Source organism: Typopeltis vanoorti, chromosome 5 (genome assembly GCF_054136105.1).
Source record: "Typopeltis vanoorti isolate ZY-2024b chromosome 5, IOZ_Tvanoo_1.0, whole genome shotgun sequence".
NCBI lineage: Eukaryota > Metazoa > Arthropoda > Arachnida > Uropygi > Thelyphonidae > Typopeltis > Typopeltis vanoorti.
Window position 1 is genome coordinate 48,399,052 of NC_143553.1, and position 23,338 is coordinate 48,422,389.

At 35.2% G+C, this 23,338-nt stretch overlaps 1 protein-coding gene across 3 annotated transcripts in view; it reads left to right on the forward strand.

The window, feature by feature from the left end:
* LOC150106375 (erythroid differentiation-related factor 1) overlaps positions 1 to 23,338 on the forward strand; it is a 381,623-nt gene that overhangs the window by 186,187 nt on the left and 172,098 nt on the right. For all 3 annotated transcript variants that reach the window (XM_090393103.1, XM_090393102.1, XM_090393104.1), the window contains one exon: positions 12,527 to 12,660. In XM_090393103.1, the coding sequence (XP_090249229.1) occupies positions 12,527 to 12,660 (134 nt within the window). The remainder of the gene's footprint in view (positions 1 to 12,526; positions 12,661 to 23,338) is intronic.

Below are 23,338 nucleotides of genomic sequence, written 5' to 3' on the forward strand. Positions count from 1 at the left end.
ATTTGTGTTGACAAGTGTATCTATAAAAGGAAGTATGTTCTGACTTTCAATTTCAGTTGTGAATTGTATGCATTTGTGTTGTTTGTTTAGGCGACTGAGGGAAGTGTCTAATGTCTGGTGGCCATGGGACCAGGTATTGAAAACATCATCAACTTATCTAAGCCCAGACTTTGGGATAATGCACAGCCATGAGCTAACCATTATCCTCCCCCTCCCAATTGCCAACTTTTATTTGGTACATTTTGAGCAACATGCTCTAGATTCCTTTGCTTTAAAACCCACTTAACCTTTTGATCTAAGAGTTAATTTTAATTAGGACTGTAAGCAATCTGGGATCGTAACTTTAATATAACAACACTTTTGTTAAATTATGGATTAGGCCACCACTTTTGCTGTGTGAGAACTATACGAATTTGTTCTCTGATTATGTTATAAATTAAAATATGGAATATAGCTTTGATGTACTTTTTTTTTTCACTAGAGGTCAGGCTAGTAGAATAACTGTTGATCAAGTCATTGTCATGTTGGCTTACTGTTTGAAATGTAATATAGCTTGTCTTTGTGTGTGTGTCAGGAAATTAAAGTGATTATTCCTTAAATGGTTGTAGTTTCCATAATTTTGCTGAAATGAATGCTGATCGCTGTGCAACACTAAAGGAAACGATAAACAGAAAAGTTACTGGAGAGATTTTTATAGGGTAGATGCTAAAGAAATTTTCCAGTGCACAACTGGAAAATTTTAACCTATGGATCTAAGAGTTGGATTAGAGATAAACCTTTGATGAAAAACTGGCAGGAGAGTTCCGAGAAAGATTAGGGGAGTGAACAAATGCCATTAACCACGAAGTGCATATTAAAATTGTAATACCATTGATTTTACATTGAAATATATGATGGAGCGTATGAGGATGCATATTTGATCCATAATGGCTGGTAAGGTGGTTAATGGGCTGTATCATATTAAAAATGAGAATATTAAGATAGAAATTGACATTGTTGGTAGAAATGTGTTTACAGAGGTAATCTTAAACAATATTATTTGTAAATAGATGAGAGAGCAAAGGTTATCAAAACAAGTTTTTTTTCTGGAGAAGGACCACATCTAGGTGGTTTAATGCAGTAAGAAGTTTCTTAGAACACCAAAATAGAAGATCTGATAATATTGGAATCTTGACAGATAACATTTGGAGGAAAATTGTCGAGAGGAAGTTAACAGTGATGTAACTTTCCATATAGTACTATTATAATATCCTGTGCACCCACTCCAGGTACAAATCAGGAATTTGATTATGCTCAATTTATTGAGTTCTTGCAAGGTAACTTGCTGAAGGAACATGTGACAGCAGGAATTTGAGTTCAAAGAGTGTTAAACCTGATTATACAGTCAGATTGAGTTTGAGTTAAAGAGGTGATAGTGATCATACTGTAGTGACCTGGGAAGTAGCCAAGTATATGGATGCTCCATTTAAAAAAAAAGGTTATGTGCTTATCTACAAAGCAGGAAATTAGGATCAGCAGAGGGGGGAAATACTAGGTTCCATCCAATGGTATCAGTTGCTGGATAAGAAGGATATTAATAATGAATGGGAAGTATTAAAACATGCCTCAGTGCTACATAACTGGCATGTGTTCCTAGAGTTTGAAGAATAAATAGGGTAGGAGCCAAATGGATGTACTGTCTTATTAAGATAGATATTGTTTAGAAAAATATAATATGGAAGGAATATTGTGTGCATAAGGTGGCGTCAATTATGAAAATTATAAGGTGCGGGCCAGAAGAGTTGCAACTGTTGTATGAAAAGCTAAGTGAAATATGAAAAGAAACTGGCTTACCTATTGGATTATGAAATTAGGATAATGAGGACAAATTGAGAGTATAGGACTGTAGATCCTATACTCTCTAAATAGGAGAAAGAGAGGCAATATGATAGAGATCTATTAACTTCTGAATGGGTGTTATAGGATATGGCTGATGAATTTTTTTATTATATGAAAGATGGGGATAGAACATTGGGCATCCATGGAAGTTAAGTTTTTTGCAGTTAGGTAAGGGATAAGAGCTAGATTTTTCTCTCACAGAGCAGTTGAAGTGACGAATGCATTTAGTGTGAATGAGTCATTGACTCCATTGAGGTATTAGATAATAATAATAATCTCAGTGTGAAAGACTGTTAGAATTTGCTTATGCTAACAGATTAGTTATTGCCAATACCTGCTTGAAACACCCATGATGGGCCTATACTTGAACATCTAACATTGAGAGATCATGGCACCAAATTGATTATATCCTGGCTCTCCAATAGCAGAAGACAAGCATCTCTGATGTGCATACTTGTTTTGGAGCAGACTGTGGTACAGACTCGGCTAGTAAGAGCCATAGTAAGACCAAGACACCGAAACCTTCCAAGTCAGGAACATCCCACTAGAGACTGGATATTAGAGTAATTCCTAGTGGGTTAACAGCAGAAACATCAAATCAGTTGCATGATTTTTTGGAGACTAATGAGAGAACTCACCAGAAATGTTTTGGGAAGGAGTCAAGGTTATAATACAGGATACAGCCAAGAAGTATCCTGGCCCAATTAGAAGACCAAGATACCCACAGATATCAGATTCAATGTGGGATCTAATTGAAAGAATGCAGTTGGAAAAACTAAGAGAAATAGGGACTGAAGAATATGAGAGATTACATCGAGAAGTCAGAAGAGCCATCAGGCAGGACAAGGAAAAGTTTTATACTAATAAATGTGAAGAGATACAGTTCCAGATGAGGAGGCACAATTATAAAAGGATGTTTCATTTAGTTAGTGACCTGAAGCACAAGTTTAAGCCCAAATTGAATATTATCGAAGTCAGGAATGGAGCAGCACTTACAGAACTGGAAAGCTAAAACAGATAGAAAGAATACTGTGAGGAACTGTACAACGGATAAAACCAGAAATATTTGGAGGACCCGTATTGCAAGGAAAATTTCAATTTGGAACCTCCTCCACTTAGGCATGAGGTAGAGTTAAACAGCTAGCCTAGAAACTGGAAGAAGTTGGTTTCATAGCACTACATAAAAGGGAGATATGAAGGATTGCAAGAACTATAGAATTATTAGTTTAATGTCTTGTGCAAGCAAGATTTTATTAAAAATCATTCTAAATAAGATTGAGGCCAAAGTTGTGGTAGAGATGCCTGAGTTACAAGCTGGTTTTAGGAAAGCAGAGGGTACCAGAGATCAGATCCTTTTCCTTAGACAGATCGTAGAAAAGTATAAAGAATTTAGAGTGGTAATGTGCTTGTTTTTATTCAGAATTGATGAAGATTTTGGAAAAGTTGGTCACAGCTGTACTTTGCAACGAACAGCAAGGCTTACAGAGAGGGAATGTAATGTTTTCGTAACTTACGAGGGTGGTCTGAAACGTTCGTAGCCTAACAATGAAAAAACGAATTTATAATTTCAGAATTATTTTTATTATTCAAAATAATCTTCCTTAAGACTAATACATTTATTCCAGCGATGCTCCAGTGCCATTATCCCATCCCTGTAGTGGTTCTCAGTAAGATCTGCAACATACCTCTCTACAGCTGTAATCACCTCTTGATTCGAAGAAAAACACTGACCAACGAGGAAGAGATAGAAATCAGAGGGAGCCAAATCTGGGGAAAAGGGTGGATGTTTCAACAATTCATAGTGCAGGACCCTTAATTTTCTCATTGCCAAAACACCTTTGTGGGCAGGTGCATTGTCCTGATGAAAGATGATTTTTTCTTCTGCAAATTGGGTCTTTTCTCACAAATTTTTTGTCTAGTCTGGTTAAAACATTGGAATAATATTCCCTGGTTATTGTTTTACCCTTTTCAAGACAATTAATAAACAAAATACCTTTAGCATTCCAAAACACCGATGCCACGACCTTTCCTGCTGATGGAACCGACTTTGTCTTCTCTGGTGCTGAACAACTGGCTTCTGTCTACTGCTTGGATTCTAGTATGTAATGGTGAATCCAAGTCTCCTTCATAGTAATAAATCGATGCACAAAATCAGTTTTATTCTTGTTAAAATGCTCCAAGCACTGTTTAGAGATTTTCATGCGAGTGCATTTTTGATCTGCTGTGAGCAAGCATAGCACCTATCTTGCACAAAGCTCTTTCACATGCAATTCTTCATGAAAAATTAACCTACACGTTTTTTTGAAATGCCTATAGTCTCAGCAATTTTACGCACTTTGACTCGCCGGTCATCCAATACCATATTGTGCACTTGATGAATGATTTCTGGTGTTGTTACACTTTTTGGGCATCCTTCACGTGGATCATCTTCAAGGCTTGTACAGCCATGTTTAAACTCTGAGCTCATTTCTTAATTATCGAAAACAGAGGAGAAGAGTGCCCATAAACTTTTAAACTTCGAATGAATTTTTTTTGCCATTAAACCTTCTTTTACAAAGAATTTTATAACTGCACGATACTCAATTTTATCCATTTCAAGGGATACAGACAACACTTTTCTCAATTTTATCCATTTCAAGGGATACAGACAGACAACACATTCTATCAAGTAGTATGCATAAAACATACTACTTGATAGAATGACTTGCAATTTCACGTAGATACTTATGACAGATGTACCAACTTAGAAAAAAAAATCTTGCTGATAGGGTTGCCATCTATGGTTGAGGCCGAGAACTCTTCAGACCACCCTCATACTTGCATTTTACAATAATGTTACCATTAAGTTATCCAGTGGGAATGGATACACCATAATACTTTTAGACTTTGCTAAGGCTTTTGACAGGATGCAGCATAGAATGCTGCTTTATAAGTTGGAAGATATGGGATTGGATTATTGGATAGCTCTTTGTTGTTGATGATGATGCAGATATAGACAGGGTAACCAGAAATGAAATTGGCATGCATCACTTGTGGAATGATTTGAATAGACTGGAACTACAGGCTAGAAATGTTAGAAAAAAGTGATTAGCCTAGCAATCTTAGAATTTTAGTTGATAGGTAATTCAGCAACCATATAACAAATTTCAGATACAACTCAGAGGTTAATTACAATGCTAAAATGAATATTGTCATGTAACGATAAGGAAGTTTTTCTTCTCTACAAGGCCTTGATACACACACACACATCACGATATGAAACATAACCCATTTCCGGCATGGTCACATGTGTTTGTGTGTGTGTGTGACCATGCCTAAACTAGTGTGCACAGATCTGTTTGCCTCATTTCTGATGTGATGCAGATAAAGTGGTGATTTTTCCTGTCATATTCCTGTTACAGGGTGTTCGGGATAAATTTGACATATTTATAATTAATTATATTTTTCCATAAGTTACATGTATTAACACACACTTCTCTTCATTTAAAAGTTTGGACCCTTCTTCATTCATATACAAGATGTCAGAAAGGATGGATAGCTGGAACCCACCTGAATCATGGAAGAGAATAACTTGTATCATGATGATTCGTGCCCGCCATCAAAATAAGGATATTACGACTGCTGCCCAGTGCTCCCTGAATACAGTAAAAACAATCAGGCATGAACTAGAGACTTGCAATGGTGACTACGAGGATGTAGCAAGAAGAAAGATCCCTAGCAGACGATCTGATTGCGTTCGTACAGCAGAATTCCTCGCAAATCTGCAGGAACAGGTGTTGAAGAACCCTGGCATTGGAATTCGGGCTTTGTTCGTGGAGTTGCTAACTGTAGTCAAGCCCTGGATAACAAGGGTAGCCAATGGTATGGCAGCAGGATTCGGCCCCTTGCCACACCTCTGGGAAAAGTCAAAAATGGTTGTCTGAAAATTTCTACGACTTCACCAGTCCAAATGTTTGGCCTCCAAACTCCCCAGACCTTAACCCCATGGATTATTTTGTATGGGGCGCAGTTGAAAAAGACACCAATCGCACTTCCAGTAATACAAAAGCCCAGTTAATGGATAAAATTAAAACAGTTTTTGCGGCCCTTCCCAGGGAGACTGTAGCATCAGCTTGTTCGAGGTTCCGAAGCAGAATTGAAGCTGTGATCGATGCTAATGGTGGTTATTTTGAGTAAATCTTGTTGATAGTATTGTAATTAACTCTGCCTGTAATGTTTTTTTGTCAATTCATTAAATTTAATAGATACAAAGAAGATTTTCTTTTTCCTTACGAAACTGTCAAATTTATCCCGAACACCCTGTATATATAGTTCGCCCACCGCTTGTAGATCTCTCCTTGGCATTTTGCCAAGAATAGTCGATTCAGCTGAAGGTGAGAAAGAAATGAAGGATGTACTAATTGGTCGCTAACATGCAAAATCACGTGCTTTCTTGTCTGTCGCTGTACTAATATCAGCTCGATTTTTGTTGTTGCTTTTTTGCATTTTTTTTTATTATTAATTTGTATGATGGAGTGGTACAGTCAAAAAGTTTTGTTGTTAAACATTTCAGTAGCTCTTGCAAAAGAATATTGAATAATGTGCTGACATTCTGCGAAAAATAATCGTCTCCTTGTTCCCCTTTCTCAAGTCATAAAACGTGCAATTGCGGGCAGTTTCGGGGTCGACTGTTAAAAGAATTCATAGGGAATCAAAAGGTGAATAAGCCAAAATTTAAATCTCCTAAAAAAAAAAAAAAAAAAAAGCGCCAGAGTAAAGAAAACCATCGAAACCATAGCTTTGAATGATTTTGATGTAGACGTTATAAGAACTATTCACGAATTTTACGTGGCCGAGAAAAGAGTGCCAACTGTTCTGAAATTGATTCCTGTGCTTAAAGAAAAAATTAATTTTCCTTGGAAAAGAGAAACTTTAAGGAAATTACTTAATGAAATCGGATTTTGTTTTAAAAAGTCCCAGAATAAAAGGAAACTTATCATGGAGTGAAGTGACATTGTTTTATCTAGAACACAGTATTTGAGAGCAATATGACGTTTCAGGGAGGGAAAAAAAACGATTATGTATCTGGATGAAACTTGGATTGATAGTAATTTAAATTATGGAAAATGTTGGCAGTCTAAAGAAGAATGTGGAGTGCTACAAACTGGAAATGCCTCGCGGCGCATAATAATTTTGTGTGTGGGTGGAGAAATGGGTTTTTTACCGAATTCAAACTTACGGTACATAGCCAATTACCATAGGCAAATGAATTCTACAATCTTCGAAAAGTGGGCAGAAGAAAAACTGATTCCAGACCTTCCTAAATATGCTGTTGTTATAATTGATAACGCTTCATATCAAACTGGAAATGCCTTGCGGCGCATAATAATTTTGTGTGTGGGTGGAGAAATGGGTTCTTTACCGAATTCAAACTTACTGTACATAGCCAATTACCATAGGCAAATGAATTCTACAATCTTCGAAAAGTGGGCAGAAGAAAAACTGATTCCAGACCTTCCTAAATATGCTGTTGTTATAATTGATAACGCTTCATATCACTCTATTCATCAAACAAAGTTTCAAATTGGTCTAATAAGAAGCAAGTTCGTATGGATTGGCTCTCTGCAAATAACATTTCTCATTCCCCAGATATGCGAAAAATTGAATTGCTTAATTTGGTCAAACGAAACTTGCCCACAACTAAACTATTTAAATTCAACACGATGCTCAAAGAGCATGGATTTCTAATTTTGAGGCTACCACCATATCATTGCGATATTAATGCTATTGAGTATCTTTGGGCAGAAGTGAAAAGTTTCATTCACCATCGCAACGTAACTGGGGATATTGACATGTTGAAACTTTTTAAGCTTTCAGAACATGCATTTCAAAGTATTACAGTTCAAAACTGGGGAAAATATTGCTCTCGTGGCACCTCATTGGAAAATATGTATTTGGACAGAGACGGAATTATCGAAGAATTATGCGAACTTTTGGTGATCAGTTTAAAGTGAAAGTGATGGCGATTCAGACACCGATTCAGATGACTCTGAAGATTAAAAGGATTTGATAATGGCATTTTTTTCCAACATTTTTTTGCATGGGTTTGTTAAAAGAGTCACGACAAGTCATAAATAATTAATTGGTTTAGGACATTAAAGTGTCTCAGTTCTCTCAACTGTAAGTTTAGAATATCTAAGTTCATTTGAAAAAATTTCTGTTTTTCTGTATAATTATTTTTATTTTATAGAAAACTTTCTTAAAAATAAACTTAGTTAAATTTTTGTTTTATGCTTTACCTTTTTTAATTTTGTTAATACTCTACATACATTTTTCCAACTGTTATACTAGCAAAATAGTTACACTTTAAAAACTACAATGTTCGTAAAAGAAAAGCTAAATTTTCCGACCTATAAAATAAACAAACAATCCCAGAAGACAGATTACCCTATATCTTCTGGGATTATCGGAATGGATTCTCCTTTTTCTGACATGTGCAGACGTGTCAAGGGACCTCTAATCGGTGGGTGAACTATACCATACTCTACCTCAGTGGTTTATTAACTTTTCAGTTAATGTTACAGATTTGGATCTGGGATTTTATTATAAAAATAAGATAACTTAAAAGATTGAATGAAAGACAAAGAAAATTCAACATTAATATATTTATTTAAAAACAAATAATATCAGTATAAATTTAGATTTAGGTACTGCATACCTATAACAGTGCAAAATGTTATGATTCTTAAGTGTTATATACAAATCTGCATTATAAATAAAACTTATTTATATTATAAATTATTTACTATATTATTATATAAAAATTAATATATAAATATTATATATATAAAAAACTTATTTACATTATAAATAAAACTCACAAACTTAACATCATATATAAAGAAAATAAACATCACACAGGGTTTCTCCTCTTCAAATCACAAGATTTGATGAACACACAAACAAAAACAGTTAACTTCGGACATACAAAGCACAGTTTCTTCTGCTCTTAATAGTAGCCATTGAAATCTAATTAGCTCATCCCTGTTTTACTTGAAAGCAAAATGATATTATTTGTGTTCAACTTTTCTTAAGAAAGGATGTATTCCTTCTTTATCTTATCTTTAACATATCAGTTCCTTTTCTATTTCCTTGAAATACAAAAGATAATTTTAAAGTTCCTAGCGCTTAACTAAAATAAGTTTGCTTCTTGACGTATCAAACAAAACTGTCCATTGCTTTGGAAGAAACTATATAATTCTTCTTATCACTTTTATCTAGACTCAAACTTAGGTTCCTTTGAAAGAAATTCATCTATTAATTCAGGAATAACTTTGTTTCTCTCAATACTCCTTTCCACCTTTTTTTTTTTTTGGCTTAAGAATTCCTTTTTACTATATTTCTCTTTTAAACTTCCAACTTTCAGAATGTATTCCATTCCCATCCACATTAACAGCTGTTCTGTTATTCTCTCTCTCTCACTATATCAACTTCCTCTTCAGAAGTACAAACTTCATGCAAGTGCACTATTGGTTGGCACATCAAGCAGCATGGCAGAGTGATGAAAGTAAAACCATTGCTTGTTGTAAACAAGACCACAGTTCCATTACAGAAATAAAACTAAATTAGAGCCGAGTCCTTTTTACAAATAAATAAACATTTGTGATGGGCTGTAATTATACAAAAATTTCTTTTATGCATTTAACATTAGTAAAGAAATTTCTAATTACAAGAAATAATGCATTTTTTGCTGTACATTTAAAAAGTTTTAATACACATGATGAAATTTTAAAAGCTATCCTTTTTTATTTATTTATTTATTCAAAATTGACCGTTGCTAAAAATTTAACCCATTTAAAAAACATAAAAAGGTATTAACATTAATTATCTGCTATTTAGCAATAGCGTATTATCTTATAGTGGAGCATGTGTGGAGGTGAGTGTGACAGATGTTTGCAGATATTATGGATGAGTGTTACTGTGGTTATGAGAGACAGATGAAGAATTTGGGGACTGCAGAAATAGCAAACTGGTTAAAGAAGGGTGATATGTTTCAAATTTCTGAAAGGATCGTATAGGATACTAGTTAGATTTAATTTTTCATTTTATTGAAAGTGGTGAGAGGGCATTCATGAAAATTGAGAATGAATGCAGTCAAGAAATTTGTGAGAGCCACATTTTTCTCTCAGAGCGGTGCATGATTGGAATGGGGTTCTGATTTTTCTGTTCTTGCCAACAACTTCACAACATGTCTCTCTCTATACCAGAAAATGCATATAATATGTATGTGACTAGTAAGACCTTTTTAGCAAACATTCAAGAAATTAGATTTTCACTTTTACTCATGGTATTAATTAATTTCTGTACAACAGTAAACCTCATATATATAAAGCAAAAATTTACATGCCGGTTCTGTATTTGAGATGGGATCCTTAAACATTCTCAAATCAATATGAAAGAGGAATTAGACTGATCATTGACCATCTCTGATTGATTCACTCTTTCATACAGATGTTCATTTTCTGGTGTACACATTTTCTACAAATATTTTTATGCCAATGTTCATTAGAACTGGCAGATATTCTCTAAATTTATTAGGAAATATGCAGTGGCTGAATTGCCTTCCATTCACAATACACCTCCAAACTCACAGATCAGATTTTTATTCTCCTTCATTCATTATCAGGGTCTCTCTTAGATGATTGATGATTTCTTTTTTTTCCTTTGCATAATTTCATCTTTGAATACTGTTCAACTTTTGATTCTTTTTAAAAATGTCATACATATTCTTTTCAACATGATACTCATTTTTATCCTGTCTCAAATTAACTCATCACTTCTATTTCAAATCCTCTATTTACCCTTGTATTCTGAGCCATTTTAAAGATGTTTAATCACAACAAACAGTCAGTCCATGCCCTGAATAGAAATTCAGTATATACTCATCAAATTCCTAACATCTACCCTCAAGGGGTGTACAGGAAGTATATACTTAATGCCTTAATTTTTCTCTTTTCTTCAGATTTTTCCATACAGAAAGATAAAAGTGTTTTTGATTCATTTCCTACTCTACCACTCATGTCTCCCAGATGAACCAGTTTTTTGTCAGGTTTCATCTTTGATGAATTAAGAAATTTCTTTTCTTCCTTATTAGACCCTTCTATAGTCAGTCCCATCCAAATTCCCATTTTGCAAATTTCCCACATTACCGTAATTACTGTACCAGCCATTCAAGTAGCTTAATCTTCATGGTTAGTGTTGAATAATATAGCTATCTTTATTGAGATAACTGTTGCTGAATATAGTATTATATAGTTATTATTTAGAATATCTCGCTTGTTTGTGTCTTCATCTCAGTAATGCCAGTCATGTTGTTATATTTCTGCAATTCTTCTGTTAACTCCAGCTCTTTTCTTCCATTGAGCTTCTTATGTTGATGGCACCGTTTTTCATTGAGTTGGTGTCTGATTTTTTTTTTTAACTGTTTATCATGTTTTCTTGATTAAGATCATGGAAGCCTGTTAATCAGGTGACATCAGACGCATCAGCCAGCATTCATTTGATAAGTTGTACACACAATTACAATCGTGATTATGTGTAGTTCAAGCCAGTGCAGCATTCAGTTTGGTTGGCTTAGTTCTGAATTATCATTCTCTCCATTCATGCAGTATTCAGATGGATAACTAGAAGGATGTGCCACAGAAAGATATGAATTGAACATTAGGTCCTGGTCAGTTCTTTGTATTCCTTACAAACTATGTGGAAGTTTCCTCCCATTTATCTAGCTTTGATCTTTTTTAAGCAACACATGCCATCCCATTCCCATCTTCCTTCACATATTAGACTAAATGATCTGGATAGGAAATGCCAGGAAACTTGATTTCCAGAAAACTGACAGAGAAGAGAAGATAAAAACTTCACTTCTCGAGGAAAATATCCTGTCACTTCTGTATGAAGTAACAGTCGTTCCTCATATTTCATGTTACAGATAGGATTTAAAGTAAGGTCTTTCCATTCAAATGGCATTATTGCTTTAAAGATGCTGCATGAAGATGTACAGATGTATAAGATGATTATGTATACGATGTGTAAGATAATCATGCGGTACTGTCAATTCTGTATCCCCCCCCCCCCAAAGTATACATAATTGCAGTTTTATGATGGCATTAACTACTGATACAGGCAAATTCTAATGGATACTTGACTAGATTCTGTTAAATAGCTGTTGAAACTCTAAATGAAAGTTCATGGTTAGGAATAACTTGAAATTTGAATTGCAGAGGGATAACTAATGTGGTAACGTGGAACTTTCATTATTATTAGCTTCCAGTCATGACAAAAAAAAAAGTGTTCCAGTAAAAATATTTGTATGTTTGCTATTTTTTTAATTTATTTCTATTTTAAATATTAAAAAAAATTAAATCTGTGCTGTTTTGTGCTGAAACTGTAGTAAATCATTGGTGTACTGAACTATTTTCTACTTACTGTTCATGAAAAATTAGAGTGGAATCATCATATTACAAAGATGCTGTTCTCTAATTTCTGGTAATGGGAGCTGTATATTATAGCATGGAATAAAACTTAAGAATCAATTTTTCATTAGAGAGAATGTTATCATTCTCTCTTTCTCTCTCTCACTCATATCTTTATTCTCTGCTTTCAATTCCAGGAAGAAGTTCAAGGTAGTGGTCATGAATTTCTGAGAAATGTCTTATGGACATTTGAAGATATTAGGATGCTGATTGGCTCTGATATGCCCATATTTGGTGGAGGTACTTATCCTGCTGTCAGTTTACGGTTAAGGTAAATGTGATGACTTAAAAGTGCATTTCTTCAAAGAAATGCTCATTTTTAATGCCCAATGTGCATAATTGATATTTATCTTAATATTTGTAATGCCCATCTTTACGGAGCAATTGTGCATTGGCATACATATCAATTTTATCAGTTTTTCACAGTTATTTGAAAGACTTTGATTTGTGACCATTTTATCTTCTACATTAGTGGTTTTCTTTCTGTTTTCAAGATGTAATAATGTAGTTAAAGATAGATCTTCCAATGCCATTACCAGATCCAGCACTCTCAATCCCCTGGTCCCCTCCATTATCCTTACTAACTTCCGTTAATAACTGTATAAATTTCATTTTCATCTTGCTGTGTGCACTTTCCTCCTTCTAATCTATCCACTTCCAATTTTACCAAATTAAAATATAACTCAGAAGTTTCATTTTCAAATTGATGATGAGGCTTCAAATCAGAAGGTCATTGGACAGTAAAATTACAAATTACAAGAGATTGAAATTAAGATGTAAAACAAGGATGTAGTTTATCTCCAACTCTTCGATGATACACACACTGTTTGGAAAGAAGTCAACGGACACCCCTATGGACAAGGTGCATCATGCCATGTGATGAGTCACATGTTTGTAGCCAGTATAAATTGGAGGAATATGATGCTCCCAAGACAGTGCAACTGTGTGTGGGTGAAATGGATCCAAGAAGGGAACTGATGGAGTTTGAAAGGCCTTATGGTAGGATACCATGTTGTAGGTCTATCTATTTGGTAAATTGTTGACAAATTGGGTGTGCCTGCAAGGGTCAATGATGATGCAGTCTCTCGCCCCATGGTTGCAAGGTCAGGATCCAAGGTTTGCTGGTGCTGGTATAGCATTCTGGATAGCCTGATGCTTCGCTCCCAAGTATGTCATTGTTTGCCAGTGAGCAGACATCCATGTCGCTCTGTGGTGGGTGGGGAACTCTGGCACCAAAAAAACCCATTGAGCATTAATTCTTATTCTTCATCCTTAAATAATATTTCAGGGCCCAAACAAAGTCCCAACCAAGTACTGATACCTCAGATGCGACACCATTCACCCTTGCAAGCACACCCTGTTGACAATTTGTCAACAATTTTCCAAACAGATAGCCTGCAACATGGCATCCTACCATAACACCTCTTTCAAACTCCATCAGTTCCTTTCTTGATACCTTAGATGCAACATTTGATAACAGAAGAAAGAAACAAAAGATATATGATACTAGTATAAATGCACCAGTGTTTTTGATCATCTATGCAACAGGTGAAAAGCCAACAGAGAGAATGTCATCTGTCATTATTCAAAAGGTTTAGAAGGACTGACAGGGTGTCCCAAAACTGTTAAGAAATTACGTTCTGGTGACATCCTTGTGGAAAAACATTATGTCAGCAACATTCCAAGAAACTACCAAGAGCAACATTAATGGGTGGAATACCAATCAGCACCTCATAAAACACTCAGTTTTTGTAGGTGTGATATCAGAATGGGATCTCCTTGATGTTCCTGATGAGATTTGTTCAGAGCTTAAAGATCAGGGAGTGACAGGCGTGAGGCACATCCTGATACATAGTGTTGGTCACCTGATTCCAAACAGGAACATCATCCTTACTTTTGAATACATCTAAGCCTCCATCTGTAAAAGCAGGTTATCTCAAGTGTCCTGTTTTTTGATTTATGATACATCCCTAATCCACTAAAATGCTTTAAACTTCAGAAATATGGGCATTCCCAAACTGTCTGTCATGGCTCTACCACCTGTGTTCGATGTGGTAGTAAAGAGCATGATAACAAGTCTTGGTCTACAAAAAAAAACTAAATGTGTCAACTGTCAAGAAGATCATCCAGCTTACTCTCATGCATGTCAGAAGTGGGAAGATGAAAAGGAAATACAAAAAATTAAAACAGAACAAAATATCATATCAAGATGTAAAAAAGGAAGTTACCTGTTGTCAGTTTATGTCTATTATATTACATCATGTCCATTTACCAGAATATCAGAATCTGAGAAGGTGGCAGCTAAGAAAATGTTAACAGCATCTCAAACACACATGTCTATTCCACCATCTGATAATTTCCTATACCTGAACTTTATGATCACAAGGGCTTCTCTGTTGAACACATCAATCACATGGCCTACAGTCTTACTCCAGAGACAACTCCAAAAATGCTTCTATTTGATGAGAACCCACTTGTCAAAATTATGGCAAAGATATCACTTAAAGATAAACCACCAACACTCCTACAGAAAAAATGGATACTTCAGTATTCACTGAAAGTAAATTATACTTTCCAACACTGATGTGTGAGTATTTTACCAGAGGAAGAGATGGACACTGACTGTCCATACTTCCCCCAAAAAATTGATAAATATAAACTTGACAAAGGTAAGCCCTCAGCTTCCTGAAAACCAGACTAATTTATAAAGCTAAAACAATACAATAATTTTTACAATGGAATTGTCGTGTGTTTTATCAGAATGTCAATGATATCAAGATTTTGCTGCAGAAACCCAGACCTTTTTTGTTTCTGTCTACAGGAAACACTTAAGGCATAATGAGGACCTTAAGGAATTTCTCTGTTTATGCATGTACAGAACTGGTGGTGGTTCTGCTCGTAGAGGAGTAGCTATCCTAGTTGGCCATCATACTCCTTTCCATTATGTCCAGCTTAATACTGCTCTGGAAGCAGTAGCGATTTGCCTATCCATGGGATTTCTTATTACAGTATTTTTTACAGTATGCTCAGTTTATTTACCACTGAGTGCTGAGTTAAATAAAATCGATTTATAACTTTATCTTGCAACTGCCTGAACCCAAACTTCATATGGGTGACTTTAATGGTCACAATACTCTGTGGGATAGTGCTAACACAAATAGACGAAGTCAAATCATTGAATGAATCCTTGACAATAATGACCTCTCCCTTTTGACTAATAGACTCATTACTTTTTTCCATATGCCTACCCTCTCATATTTTGCAATCAATTCTTACAATCAGCTGCCTTTTCATTCTTACCACTGCTTACATTGGATATTAAAGAGAACATATATGGAAGTGATCACTTTCCTGTTCTTTGCACAATGTCTTCACAGGAACCAAGCTCTCCTAAACACATGCCCATATGGAAAATGGACCAGGCTGACTGGAACACTTTTTCCCATCTTACAAAATTTAATACTGATACAGTCATTCAAACACCTGTCACTGAAGCAGTAAAGTAACAGACTGCATTGTCCAGGCAGCAACAGCCTCCATCTCAAAAACATCATCTCGATTTCCACTTTATCCAAAGCCTTGGTGGAACCCAGAATGCCAGGCAGCCAAAAAAAAAAAAAAAAAAAAAAAAATATGAAAGTCTAAGTCAAAAACAACTTGGATACAATTTACCTCATCAGTTATTCAGATGACCATTGTAAAAATTATATGGGATGAAATCCAGAAAATGAAAGGTAGATATATACTGTTTGTCTACTTTAGACCATAATGGGTGCTATTGCTGATTCCAAAGCTATTGCAGATACTTTGAGAGAAAATTTTGCCAGAATTTCAGCAACAGCTTCATATCCACCTGAATTCTTAATATTGAAAGAGCAGCAAGAGAAAAAAGCTGAATTTTTCTATTAATGGGCTTGAGCCATACAGTCTGCCATTTGTTAAGGAGAAACTGAAGAAGAGCTCTTTTACTTTGTCACCCTATTGCAGTAGGGCTTGATGACATCCACTATGAAATGATAAAACATCTACCATCTATGGATCTCCTCTTAATACAACAGAATACTTGCAGAGGAAAAGTTTCCAGATTCTTGGCATAATTCAGTTGTCATTGCTATCCCAAAACCAGAAAAGGATCTCAAGCAAATAATTATCTACCTATTGCTCTGACTAACTGTCTTTGTAAGATATTAGAGAAAATAGTTGATGGCAGACTTCTTTGGTATTTAGAAAGCAATGATTTCTCCAATATGCAATGTGGCTTTCATAGGCATCATTCAACCTTAGACCATTTGGTCCATTTAGAAACTTGTATAAGAGATGCATTCCCCTGAAGCAAGAATATCTGGTTTCAGTTTTCTTTGACATGGAAAAAGCTTATGCCACAGTCTTGAGATACGGCCTTATTAAAAGACCTCTATAACCTAGTTCTCAGAGGATACTCTCCGTATTTATTAAAAACTTTCTCTGTGAGTGAACTTTCCAAGTCAAAGTGAGAAGTACGCTATCTCAGCCATATCACCAAGAATAAGGTATTCTCCAAGGCTTTGTCTTAAATGTGACACTTTTTTGCTATCAGAGTTAACTCAATCTCTGAACAGCTTCCTCCCACTGTAGACAATGCTTTATATGTTGATGACTTCACAATTAACTGTCACTGTCATAACATGAGGGTGATTGAAAGAAAACTTTAGCGAGCAGTTGATCGTGTTTCTCTATGGACTCTTATTAATGGATTTAAGTTTTTAACAGAAAAAAAGTGACATGTACACTTCTGTCAAAAATACACCTTTCATCCAGATCATGAATTATGATAGGACAAACTGTTGTTCCAGTAGCAACAGAGGCCAAGTTCTTGGGACTCATCTTTGACAGAAAACTTACATACCTTGCACACATTCGTCAACTATGAGTCAAGTTCAAGAGAGCATTGAATCTCCTTTGCACTCTGTCTTCTACTGAATGGAATGGAGATCAATCTTCATTGCTTTGTCTTTATCATATGTTTATGCATTCAAAGCTGGATTAATGGTCTCACATCTATGATTGTTGGATCATAGACGTGATCCAACAATCATAGAACAGCAATTGTTGGATCCCATCCATCATCAGAGTGTACGGATAGCTACTGGTGCCTTTCGCACATCACCCACTCAAAGTCTTTATGTTGAAACAAATGAACTAGCTCTGTCACTTAGACAGAGACAGCTGTCTTTTAATTATGCCCTAGAGATAAACTATCTTCCAGATCATCCTCCATGGACTAGTCTCTTTTCTCTCCATTTGGAAGTTCAGTATCACACATGTCAGACTGTCATATATCCTTTTGGTATGCATGTTAAAGAGACTATGCAGACTGTTGGCATGAATGTTGACAACATTGCCCACACCAAACATAACAGCATCCCTTCACAACCCGAATTGCACTCCATCCTGCAACCTCTTATTTTGTCAACTACAGAAGAAGATGGAGTGCAAGACTTCCATCATCTGTCTACCTTTAATTGTTTTATGCACACAGAGCAGCCCATTCTGATTTCTTGCCATCTATACTGATGGTTCAAGAACTGACACCTGTGTTGGCTGTGTTTCCTGTCATTACTGTCTCTTACCTGATTGCAGTAATTATACAGCACAGTTATATGCCATTCAGCATGCACCTCTGCATATAAAAGAAAACCACAACCAAAAGTAATTTATACAGACTCATTGAGTTCATTACAGGCTATCTCCTCTCTTGGAGATAGCCTATAATAAAATCACACAGCACTGGATGTGTATAATCCACATCCAGTGCTGTGTGATGTGTTACACCTGTTGTACAAAATGAAAACCCTTAATTTTGATGTTCAGTTGTACTTGATTCCCACCATATTGGAATTAAGGGAAATGAGACTGCAGCTACTAGATCAGTTCATTCTTTTTTGACAAACTGTCTGGCATTATCATATACAGACTACAAACACTTCATGTGATCAAAGCTAATTGCCCAGTAGCAATCATCATGGCTGGAAGCATTGGCATTCTAGTCATTGCATAGAAAGAGAGGAGAGGAAGTTGTTCTTTCTAGGCTCCACATAGGTCACTGTTGTCTTCCACATTCTTATTTACTGAGTACTAATGACCCACCTGTGTGTGAAAAATGCAACACATATCTTACTATTTGTCATATTCTGGTGGAGTGCCAGCATTTTACATGAGAGAGGAATGAAATTTTTACCTATCTAGCCAAGCAATGTACACTCAAATTGCATGGGATTTCATTTTGTTTTTAAGCTTTTACAAAGAATTAATTTGTACAGACACATTTGACTAAGTTCTGTTATATGTAGATACTGCACTGCTTAATTTTTCTGCATATATTATTTACTAATTTATCTTTGACTATTTATATATTGCTGTAACTTTTGACCTTGTATACTGCTGAAACCTTTGCAATGACAAACCAACCAAATCCTACAATTACCTTCTATTTTATGCTATTACCTTTATTCTATTTCTTGCTGTTTCTGACATCTGCCCTCAAGGGGTGTACAGAATATGATAGTACTACATGAAAAACTTACATCACCACTAACTTCCTATCTACAATTTTCCTCCAAATCAATCTGTTACCTGTCAAGACACCAACATTATCAGATCTTATGTTTCTGTCTTCTAAGGCACTTTTTACTGTGTCAGTCCACCTATATCTTGGGCTTCCTCTAGGTCTTTTTCCTGCCCAACTGGGCAGAGAACACTTATTTTGCTAATCTTTCCTCTCCCATTCTGTTTGTGACCTTACCATTTCCATTAATGTGGAAATTGTCTATTTCCATATTTAATTTACCAACTTCACTAAAAATCGTGCCTAAGCAGCTGAAATGTTTTACTTGTTGTGTAGGTTCTCCATTCACAATGCAGTTGATATTTTCAATGCTTCTGCCTATTTTCATTGTCTTTGTCTTGTTACTGCTGACCCTCATACTGTATCTATTGCAACAGTTATTCAACTTAGTCAGGAAATCTTGCGGACTTGTACCGGATTTATTTAGAAGTATAACAGCATCTGCATAAAATAAAGAGCTGAGATTAATTAATATCTCCAATTTTGATATTGGAATTTTGATATCTTTCTTCATCATGTGATTCATATTGATAATGAATAACAGAGGGGATAATATACATCCCAAATAGACAGTCCTAATTATTACCTAGCCAAGAAATTAGCATCAACACTCAAGGAGTTGGTAGGTCATTCCCCCTCCTATATTAAAAACACACAATGCTTTATAAACATAATCAAAGACATTACATTAGAAAAAGATGATTTATTGGTCAGTTTTGATGTCTCTGCTCTCTTCACGAGCATCCCAAACAATGACACAATCCTTCTTTTACAGGACAGATTCCCTTCCAATATCACGGTGCTCTTTGCACATGTATTATGCTCTGGTTATTTTGTGAGACAAAATGCTTTCTACTTACAAAAAGAAGGCACAGCTATGGGCTCACCATTATCCCCCCCCCCCACCCATTGCTAACTTTTATGTGGAATATTTTGAGCAATATACTCTAGATTCCTCTCCTTTAAAAACTCAAAGTCTGGCTTAGATACGTTGACAGTGTTTTCGCTATCTGGCCCCCATGGCTGCCAGACATTAGACACTTTCTCAACCACCTAAACAAACAACACAAATACATACAGTTCACAATTGAGATTGAAAAACAGAACACACTTCCTTTTCTAGATACACTTGTCACACGTCTTTCCTTCACTGTTTACCAGAAACTGGCACATACTGGCCAATATATATACACACAAACTCCTACTACCACCACCCAATACAAAAACTAGGCATCATTAATACTCTAAAAAAAACAGGGCTTTGAAGATTTGCTCCAATGAAGAAGCACTTAAAGATGAATTTAAAGTTATCTGCGATACTTTCCTAAAAAATGGTTACAACCAAAATACTATCAATAAAATTCTCTACAAGACCTCACTTAAAAACAAACTAGACTACAATAAAACTGTAACCATTCCATACATTAAAGAGACATCAGATAAAATAAACAGAATACTACAGAAATACAACCTTTAAACCTCCTGCAGAATTAAAGAGCTTACTCAACTCATCCAAAGACCCACTCTTTTTGCTGGCCCACCTGGAGTATACCGTATTTATTGCACCTATAATCTGCCCTATATAGAGGAAACAGGATGCACAATTCCTATCAGACAAAAGGAACATAAATGACACATTAAATATAATAACTATGGTGAAGCTGGCCTTTCAAATCATGCCCTGAATACTCTACATAGAACTGACTAGAAAAGCACCTGGTGTTTACACCACACGAAAACATGGTAGGAACGTAAATTTAAGGAACCCTGTGAGATTCTTATCAACCACCCTAATCTTAACAATAATGATGGTCTGAAAATCCCAAGAATATGGAAGGCACATATTCTACCCACATACTCTTTCTCCCTAAGAGTGTACCTATAAATAGGACCATAGGTAATCCTGAATCTTAAATATAATGTAACAATTGTCATGTTAAATTAGGACATAATTGTTATTGTAAGAAAACCATCTGTATGAAAGAATTTCACTAGAGGTCATGCCAGTAGAATAACTGTTGATCAAATCATTGTCTCTTTAGCATATTGTGTGAAACGTAATTCAGCTTGTCTCTGTTTATATGTGTATACTTCAGTTGATGACCTTAATATGAAGGTCAAAATGTCAGGAAATTAAAATATTTATTTAAAACACGGTTGTTGTCCATAATTTGAATAAAATGAATGTACATCTGTATGACATGAGATTTAGCATCAAACCATCTTCCTGTACTTCTTTCAATTCTAACTGCTGACTCACAGTTCAAATAAAGACTAAGTATTGCTTGATATAATGCCCCATTGACACCATATAACCATATAGCTTTTCTCTTCGCACCTTTTTATAGCCTTTTTGAGATCTGGTAAACTTAAATATAGATCTTTGTTATATTCTGATGATTTCTAAACTTTTTTTGTTGTAAAGTGAAAAACTGATCTTGACAGCCTCTATTTGGCCTGAATCCGGCTTGTTCATCAAGCTTCCTTTCCACAATCCTTCTCAACCATTTCTCAAGTATACTTACATAAATATTACCAGGAATACATACTCAGAAGGAAAATACCTCTAATTCTCACATTCAGTTTTATTTTCCTTTTTATATATGAGTACTATGAGAGCTCTACTCCAGGGAGTAGAGCTCTCATAGTACTCATATATTCGAATCTCATAGTACTCATATTACCTTTATGATCTCTAATTCCTTTTACAGTCCTCCTTTTTCCATTTCTGAGCTTTTTCAACAGCCTCCAAATATCTTGCCACTCTCTTGATATTTATTTTCTATGTTCTTACCAGAGTCTTCCCATGACTTTTGTTTAGCTAGTTTTACACAGTGTTTAGCTTTCTTACATTTGTCTCTGTATTCTCTAAGAGCACAAGTTGACTTATTTGCCAAGATTGTTTAATATTCCACTTTCAGGAATGTTCAGCCAGGCTGGTTGGCTGAGTGGTTAGCTTATCTGCTCTCCAGCCAAAAGGCTGTGGGTTCGAATCCTGCCGTGGGCATGGATGTTTGTGATTGTCTGTGAAAATAATAGTGACAGTTGTGGGCTGTAGATGATGAGGTTCACTGTAGTTGGAAGATTGAGTGGTGAGTAGGTGCCTCCCCTCGATGAATCTTTGGACTCCCTGGAGGTGTAACATAATAATAATATGCTTTCTTCTTTTCCTTCACTTCCTCCTTAACTTCCTGTGTTCACCATGGAGTTCTGAGTTTTCTATCCTTGCAGTCAACCTTCACCACATGCCTCTCTGGCTGAACCAATCAATGTTTTCTTTAGGGCTTGCCACTGAATCTCCACGGTTTGGTTACTGGTTTCAAACGCTTTCATTTTTTCTTGAATAATGTTTGTGTTTCTGTTTCTTTTGTCCACTAATTGTGACATCATTTTTTTTAGAGAATTCAGTCTACTATCATGAAGGTTTTAGCTTTTACTGTTTTTAATAATGAGGTTAAAAGTAGGAATACATCAAAGCATACCTAATATATTTGATTGCGGTATACTGAATTAAATTTTTATAAACAAATGTTTTTTTTTAAAAAAAAATACTCTTTAAAAATCAATAACAAATTTTAAAGATTGCATTTATTTATTTATTTATTTATTTATTTATTTATTTTGTTGTTGTTCAAAACATTTGTTTTTACTGAATTTTAATTCAGACTGTTTAAAATAATTCATTATACCTTGGCCAAATTGCAAAATAAAGATTAAAAAATATGTGTAATAATACTTCACCTAACCACATAATCAGACAAAAATGCCAAAATGAAAACTACCATCCTTATTTTATAACCAAATATATATACAGTAGCGATGAAATAAATCCGAACAAGGTGTAATTTTGTCAAGTTTTTTGTTTTGGTTTAGTTTTTGTTTCTGTTCACAATTTTGGTTTTAGTTCGCTATTTTGGTTGAGTGCTGCATCTTTTAACTGTCTCTATGATGTTTATTAACAGTGATGCTGTTGTGCATTTTTAATATTGTAAACAAGTAGGCATTCATAGTTTTTTCTTGGAGATGTATCTATAAAATAGATACATCTCCAAGAAAGCATTCGGAAATATGTACTCTTTCTCAGCACACATCCATGATTTAAAGAAAGATAAATTGCCAATGAGTGTGGTGTTGGTTTGGGTACTGTCAATGTGATTTTAAAGAGGTTTAGGGAGACAGGTACCTTTTCTCCTGACAGAAAAGGAAATTGTGGATGAAAAAGAAAGACTACATTTACTCAAGATTGTTTACTAGTTAGGAAAAGCAAAATGAATCTGAGATTTTCTGCTGGAGACTTAGAGACAGCTAGTGAGATTAATGTTTCTGACATGACAGTTCATCAAAG